At 41.4% G+C, this 8567-nt stretch overlaps 1 protein-coding gene across 1 annotated transcript; it reads left to right on the plus strand.

The window, feature by feature from the left end:
- Nucleotides 1–7154: 7154 nt before the first annotated feature.
- On the plus strand, nucleotides 7155–7757 carry LOC138365281 (probable inactive protein kinase DDB_G0270444). Its single transcript, XM_069325561.1, has one exon. It carries the CDS (start codon nucleotides 7155–7157, stop codon nucleotides 7755–7757), a length of 603 nt encoding a protein of 200 aa, XP_069181662.1.
- The last annotated feature ends 810 nt before the right edge of the window (nucleotides 7758–8567 follow it).

Consider the following 8567-nt stretch of genomic DNA (forward strand, 5'->3'; position numbering starts at 1 on the left):
CAGTGAAGTAGGAAGTTACGAAGTATTACCAGGTATGAAAACAAACATGATATACAATACTGAGTCTCAATCTGGTGAACGAGAGCGAGGGGAAAGTTTAACAGGGAAAGTTTAACAGGGAGGAAAGTCTTACAATGAAAGTTTTCATGGACAAGAGAGGAGATCTTGCCTTTCTTGAGTGTGTGTTGACCGTAATGACTACATTCTCCCAGCAGCCCATGTGATATCCGTAAGTTGTCATTTTATTTTATGGATCAGTGAAAATGAAAGCTGCATCTTGCAGGTTGTAATGCAATAGTTACTTAATCATGGTTGTCCCGGGGCACTGAAGTACACTTTCTCATGGATGTCACTAGTAAGGTGACATCCATGTCACCTTACAACCATGTCACCATATAACACCTTAACTCTAAGGTGTTATATGGTTATAATATGCTTTTTCTAAGGTGTTACAGAGGTTATCTTATATACTTCTCTAAGGTGTTACGGTGAATATTTGAATATCGTAACCTTTTTACAGTGTGTTTTTTCGCCAGTATTGAAGATACTTTCTAAAGGGTATTACTGTGAATATTGTATATTGTCTCCTGGGTATTTCAGAGATTACAGTATACTTCCGAAGGTTACGGGGCCTTATTGTATAATTTTGTCTGTATATTAAGGGAAGTTATAGCATACAGTCTCTTGGGTGGTGCATCGGAAGGATTACAGTATACTTTCTCTATGGTAATAGGAAGGTTATACTTTCTTCTGGTCGTGTGACAGCTGCTATATTTGTTGAGTGTGTAAGAGAAAGTTTACTTTCTCTTATGCATTATGAGTATAACATACATTATATTGAGGGGGAGACAGGATGGGGAAGAATTGCCTCTTTAAATGTAACAAAAGGCTGACAAAAGAACCTAGGTTTAAGAGAGAATCTTGGAACAGGATGAGGATGGAAGCAATATCCATCTCTAATCCCTGCTCCAGGATTCCTCATAGAAATCACCACGTTGGGATTTTCTTCTGTATAGGTTGAAGCTGGAGACGAAAATAAATCTTAAGAAATGTCAGGAAATACTAATACCCTGTAGGGGGTGGTCAACAATGTGGGATACACTGAAGAAGGAAAAAAATGATTGTTTAAGCCTCCTTTATTCACAGCTTCGAGGCCAGATGCTAACAAAGAACTCTATCGTCAGGATAATGGCAGCATAATGCAATACGTGCAACGAGGCTAGCAAAACTGGGCATCAAGAGTTAGATCTGACTTCTCCCTCGTAGATATTGGTAGGTAAGTAGCTTGACTAGCCCCATCACCACCACCACTAGCGCCACCACCCTCACCACCACAACCACCGTCACCACCATTCCCACCACCACTACCACCACCATCTATAACTTACCCTTCCTCGTCACCCTGACCGTGTCGTCTCCTCCCCCTCTGTTCATCCTCTAGAGCTAATCCCTGCGCATCAGAGGCTTGTGGCCAGGGAAGGCGACTGAACCCCTTTTCGGAAAGTTAAATTTAGGTCAAATTCTGCAGGCGATTCAAGTATGCGATAAATATTTTAGACCTGGCTAGGGGTGTGTTTAGCAGCTTATATTTTTAGTTTGGACGGATGAACTGCCTTAAATCGAAGTAGAATATTATACATGGTTTCTTAAGGTGAAGTAGAAAATCACATGATACCTCGGTATGTCATGGTATTCTCTGAAATACTCTGGGATATCCTGGAATATATTTGGAATTGGCTGGTGATAATGGCTGTCAGAAGGTGACACTGAGATAAAATTTTGATGCGCTGGGCTCGTTGCAAAAAAAAAATGTGAGCGGGGAAGGATTGGGAGGGAAGGGAGGGAAGGGAGGGGAGGGATTGTGGAATTTAGGTAGGAAAGGAGAATGTGCGTTGCAATATGCCCTTTTTTGCATCGGAAAGACTGCGCTAACATGGCCTACCTTGAGAGGTTATCTTGAGATGATTTCGGGGCTTTAGTGTCCTCGCGGCCCGGTCCTCGACCAGGCCTCCACCCCCAGGAAGCAGCCCGTGACAGCTGACTAACACCCAGGTACCTATTTTACTGCTAGGTAACAGGGGCATAGGGTGAAAGAAACTCTGCCCATAAGAAACTCGGCCTACATACAGATCTTGAATGGCGTTGCGGGCGGTGATCCACCACTTTGTAATGATTCGCCGTATCATTACACAGTCACACCGATACAGAACATTTACAGACTGAGTGTTGTAAAATATCCCGCGCGCACTCCATCTCTCCAAAAATGCTGTTCGTAAAATAACCTTAATCCATCGTTAAAAACAAAAAAAATTAAATCTTGTTCATCCTACCTTTCAGCCTCTCTTTATTGCTTGTGATTCCATCCGAAAATTGCGTGCATTGCTTTCCTAATAACTCGCATCAACCAGTGATTAATAAAACAAATCGTTAACTACTAAGACAATGCAGTTATCTTCAATATTACTTTTTTGGTTCAAGCAATCTCACATCCCAAATGTATTTAATGTAACTACAGGGTTATGTTCCAATCGCTCACCCATCCACTTGCTGTCCAATAGACTATATTCCTGATAGACCCTTTGGCCTTCACCCATTAATGTTGAGCGAGTCATACCTCACAAACTACGTTCACATATCAATATGCTATTAAACAAGGAGGTAAAATGCAAATTTTTCCTCTGAGATGAACAAGTCAAACGCCACCTGTTGAGCACGTGTTCAGCTTAATAGATCGATAGATCTGTACGTGAAGAGTGAAGGACAAACGCAAATGAGCGAGAGGACGAAACAGAAAAATAGTGAAAAAAACATATGAGAACAAAGTATAAACAAAAATATTGAGAGATACAATTGCGGCGGAAAACATAATTGCAATGAGACAAAGAGAAGCATAATTGCGAAAATAAGAACCTCTCACAAAAAAAATTGCAAACTAGTGTTGAGCAAGACTGTGATTGCAGAACTGAGGAAGATCAACAGAAAGGCTAAACTGCTGCAGGTAAAGACCGGGTTAATGCGATTAATAAGTTTTATTATGCACGAAAACAGTACGATTTTTTCTCTTGATCTATGTGACACAGAGAATAGTGAGACTTTAATCATGCTTTACTGAGTCAGCGGCCTGAGGGAGGGGGAGAGAGAGAGAGAGAGAGAGAGAGAGAGAGAGAGAGAGAGAGAGAGAGAGAGAGAGAGAGAGAGAGAGAGACAGAGAGAGAGAGACAGAGAGAGAGAGACAGAGAGAGAGAGACAGAGAGAGAGAGACAGAGAGAGAGAGACAGAGAGAGAGAGACAGAGAGAGAGAGACAGAGAGAGAGAGACAGAGAGAGAGAGACAGAGAGAGAGAGACAGAGAGAGAGAGACAGAGAGAGAGAGACAGAGAGAGAGACAGAGAGAGAGACAGAGAGAGAGACAGAGAGAGAGACAGAGAGAGAGACAGAGAGAGAGACAGAGAGAGAGACAGAGAGAGAGACAGAGAGAGAGACAGAGAGAGAGACAGAGAGAGAGACAGAGAGAGAGACAGAGAGAGAGACAGAGAGAGAGACAGAGAGAGAGACAGAGAGAGAGACAGAGAGAGAGACAGAGAGAGACAGAGAGAGACAGAGAGAGACAGAGAGAGACAGAGAGAGACAGAGAGAGACAGAGAGAGACAGAGAGAGACATAGAGAGACAGAGAGAGACAGAGAGAGACAGAGAGAGACAGAGAGAGACAGAGAGAGACAGAGAGAGAGAGAGAGAGAGAGAGAGAGAGAGAGAGACAGAGAGAGGACGAGGAGCATTCAGATAAGACAATTGATCGAGATACATTGTCAAACTAAAGAAAACTCTGTAAATATATTCCAAGATAGACTGATACAAATGTACTAGTCGAGAAAAAGGAGAGATTGCATTATGGCAGAAAGAAGTAAAGTGAAAGTAAGAGTATTGGAAAGGATGAAGAAAAAATATATAAGATTTTAAGAAAGTAAGAGAACCATACGCACGTGAACCCTCCACAACAACATTGTCAAGACCAAACATGGCAAAAAGACTCACTTTAATTGGCAGAGCTTCAAGGGGAAACATGATAGAAACAATCTTGCCGTTTCACTGTTGTCTGTTGCAAGAGCTCTGTTGCCTCTGTTACCTAAACAATAAGGATAAGCGCCTTAGATCTCTAACGAGAGGTCTTTCGTCGCTAGCGACAAAAACAAATTTAAGTCTATATAATTTTTTTTCTTATAAAATTCGATAATTCTATCAAAAAAATATTTGCTCATTATACAGAGGAGAAAATTTTACTTTTGTTTTCCAAGATAATAAGCTTGTCACCATCTATGGTACTGAGCATGTCACTCACTATCCATGGTACTGAACATAGCAGCATCCATGGTACTGAACATGTCACCATCCATGGTACTGAACATGGCACCATCCATGGTACTGAGCATGGCACCATCCATGGTACTGAGCATGGCACCATCCATGGTACTGAACATGTCACCATCCATGGTACTGAACATGTCACCATCCATGGTACTGAACATGTCACCATCCATGGTACTGAACATGTCACCATCCATGGTACTGAACATGTCACCATCCATGGTACTGAACATGTCACCATCCATGGTATTGAACATGGCACCATTCATGGTCATCCTGCAGCTCCACTATCGAACTCCTGGTAATTGAGAGACGTTGTTTGTGTCAGTCGATGAATGGGTGAGAGGTGGGGGGAAAGGAATAAGGGGAGGGGGCGGAATTAGGGGGTCGGAATAGGGAAGGGAGGGTGATAGTAGAAAATGGGAAATGGGGGGAGTGTTAGGGAAGAGGGGGAACTGATCCGCGGAGGTTTATAAGGGCCAGACAGGGGCAATGAGAGCTGTATAATGAGAGAGAGAGAGAGAGAGAGAGAGAGAGAGAGAGAGAGAGAGAGAGAGAGAGAGAGAGAGAGAGAGAAAGAGAGAGAGAAAGAGAGAGAGAAAGAGAGAAAGAGAGAAAGAGAAAGAGAGAAAGAGAGAGAGAGAGAGAGAGAGAGGAAGGACTATGGGGCAGCAAGAGAAGGAAGGGAGCTCCCATGCCCGCCATGAAATTCCATTACGGGATGCCTGTTACTGCCGGCAATTCCCTGGGGCCTTGCGAGTGGCCGGTGAACCATCTCTATGTTAATGGGGCGCCTTAATGGCGTCTATATCAGTAGGAACACTGTGACTGCATGTGTATGTTAATTGTTCCTTCCAAGTTTCTAGGACCAATTGAGCTCAAAACTCGCCAAATTGTTTGGCCTGCTGGGTGCCAGTGTGTTTAGAGGCTGCTCGGGGGCTCTTAAACACACACACACACACACACACACACACACACACACACACACACACACACACACACACACACACACGTGGATTATTGCAAATTGGCAAATGCGTATGCACTCTTTTTTTTCACTCGTTTTCTTATATTAAGATTTAACAGTGTGTGTGTGAGTAATAGCTCTCGACAGAGCTTATACCGTCTATAATCCATATAATTTGTTTCTTTACTTCGAAGTAGTTCCTTCTGGCTCCAATGTGACTCCATTTATCATATATATGTGATTGTTCTGTTCTTCTTTCAGGATTTTTTGTTTTGTTTTGAGTACTTAGTCAATTTCTCGTATAATTTAGTATTTCATGATCAAGTCTGCCTGATTCCTCATTTCTTCCAGTGATGCAGTTGACTCAGTCTCTCTCTCTATAGCTCAGTTCTCGTAGCTAACTTTCGAGCCTTAGTACATGTCTTTCGACCTTTTCTGCTTATGTTGTCATTTTTTTTAGGTCTTGGCTCCATGTCTGGGCAGCATACTCAACCATGGAAAGATAAACTAGAAGAATACAGAGAATTGTATGGAGGCACCAATACACGAGAGCTAAACTATTGGACGTGATGACCAAACAACACCAGATGAAGACACGACGACGTTTCGACTTGATAATGGTCCAGAACGGACCGAAACGTCGTCGTCTCTCCACCTTCTGGTGTGTGGTTTGGTCAACATATCTTCAGCCACGTTATTGTCACTCATCGTCTGTTAACTACAGGACGTGTTACAACAAGGAACTTTTCTAAGCTAACATATCAGTGGACCCTTAAGAAGCATCAGCTGAACTTTATCTTATATTCTGAACGAGTCGGACATACTCGGAAGGCAAATTGGAAGGCCGCGGGGGTATACATGACCAGTGAACTGACATTTGAGTGTCTAGTGGAAGTAGGAATAACCTAATCAAGTGAAGCGGAGGTCTGGAATGCTAAAGGGAAAACTATGCTGAAGTGACCTATTATATGTATAAATGTATTACAAACCAAATTTTGGGAAGTAACTTACATATCCTTTCTCAACGTACTGAATGTAATGTTCTCCATCGAATATTGTATAAAGTACCTTGAGAAATGATGTAGTTGACATCCGAATTTTGTTTTTAATACTTTAAGATGAATATTGGGTCATTCCTTCACCTCCATGAAAGAGTTTCTAACAAAAATACAATGTGTGATGGATTTCATCACCCAGAAGTGTGATGAACTAGTAACAGAAGTCCTAGTAAAAAGGCTAGTAATACATCTCAAGAGACGCAGATTTGTAATACGTCACCCAAGTGTATTAAAGGACAGTAAATCCCACAGGTTCAATACAATTCTATGACCAGGCGACAAGACTTTGACAAGAAAGAGATGGGCAGGCAGGCAGGTGTGACAGGAAATATTCTCAAGTATATAAGGGAGTACCTAGGCGACACAAAAAAGAAAAAGAGTTACTCTGAAGTGTCCCACAGTAATCGGTACTCAGATATCATGTTTCTGATATATGTAAATGATTTTTCTGGAAAGGGCAATGGTTCATCATGTACCATGATGAATGGTACATTCATTCAGTACCATGAATTGAGCCATATTCAGTACCATGGATGGTGCCATGTTCAGTACCATGGATGGTGCCATGTTCAGTACATTGGATGGTACCATGCTCATCAATGTTGATGCAAATGTTGTGAGAAGGATTAAGACATAGAATGGAATCAAGATGACTCGGATAAACTAAAAAAAAAAAAATGGTCCAACAAGTTGCCACTAGAGTTTAAATTAAGTGCAAAGTAATAAATTTAGGTGGAGGGAGCAGGAGGCAGGAAAGAGGGTATTCAATGGGAGATGAAATACCTCAAGAATCAGATAAAGATCTGCAGAATCAGATGGGAAAAGATCTGCAGAATCAGATGGGAAAAGATCTGCAGAATCAAATAGAGAAAGATCTGCAGAATCAGATGGGAAAAGATCTGCAGAATCAGATGGGGAAAGATCTACAGAATCAAACAGAGAAAGATCTGCAGAATCAAATAGAGAAAGATCTACAGAATCAAACAGAGAAAGATCTGCAGAATCAAATAGAGAAAGATCTGCAGAATCAAATAGAGAAAGATCTGCAGAATCAGATAGAGAACGATCTGCAGAATCAGATAGAGAAAGATTTGCAGAATCAGATAGAGAAAGACCTGCAGAATCAGATAGAGAAAAAATGTTCTAGAACGATTCTAAAAGAGCTTTTAGAAATATTTTTTCAGTGGTATAGTAGTGAACAAATGAAATGCACTATAGGAAGTGATATGGTGGAAACAGACTCCATACACAGTTTCAAATGTAAAGATGAAAGAGCCCGTGCAATAGGCTCAGGGATTTATACACCGGTTGATTGCAGTTTTAGGGGCGGGACTGATGAGTCGAAGTTGAATTCTGGTAAGCACAATTAAGCAAGTACCATTAGGTGTGTACGCTACGTTTGTCTGAAGGTCTCTTGGTTCGCTCATTAGTAGATAGCAAACCCATTCAGCGTCATCCTGGCAAGCCTCTGTTATTCTTAATAACATAATATGTTTGGCGATCTAGCATCGACGTATTGTATTGTATCCGCGCGTTGTATTACAACACTCGGACTGTTGTATTATATATATGTTCGAAAATGTTATTAACAAGTTGAATTTTGTAAATAATGCATTGAAAGACATAGATGAAAATCTAGAAAAACAGAGGGATTTAAAAAAGTGCGAATTTCAAAGAAATACAAAAAAATAAGAAGACTGATTTTGAAAATACACATTCAACATATCTTTCAACTCATCCCCGAAAAGAAAAAGCTTCCATCCTTTAATGTAGTGAGACCTCGCTTGAAAGATTCCATGGGACGAGCGGGCCGTGTCTAAAATACGATCAAAGAGACTTTCATCTCACTTCCGAAACTTCAAAATTCTGATTATTCGCTTCTGTGACAGTCTTGTCCTTAATCCTCGAGACATTGAGAGTGACTTGAGAGGAGGAGGAGGACCGCTTTCTTTAGCTCCTGTCAGTTTCATTAACCACTATTCCCTCTCCGCAATAATTATGGCATATATCACCTTTGTTGCTCAAAGGCTGCCATTAATGTGATCGGAATTTAAGTCTGAATAGGAACGGAATTATAATGGTACGATCGGATGCTGCATTTGATCTCAAGAAGAGGAAAGAGGAGGAGGGGAAGGAAGAGGAGGACGAAGAAGAGATGAACCAAGAGGGTAATCCAAACT

The sequence above is a fragment of the Procambarus clarkii genome, chromosome 16, assembly GCF_040958095.1.
Source record: "Procambarus clarkii isolate CNS0578487 chromosome 16, FALCON_Pclarkii_2.0, whole genome shotgun sequence".
In the NCBI taxonomy this organism is placed as follows: domain Eukaryota; kingdom Metazoa; phylum Arthropoda; class Malacostraca; order Decapoda; family Cambaridae; genus Procambarus; species Procambarus clarkii.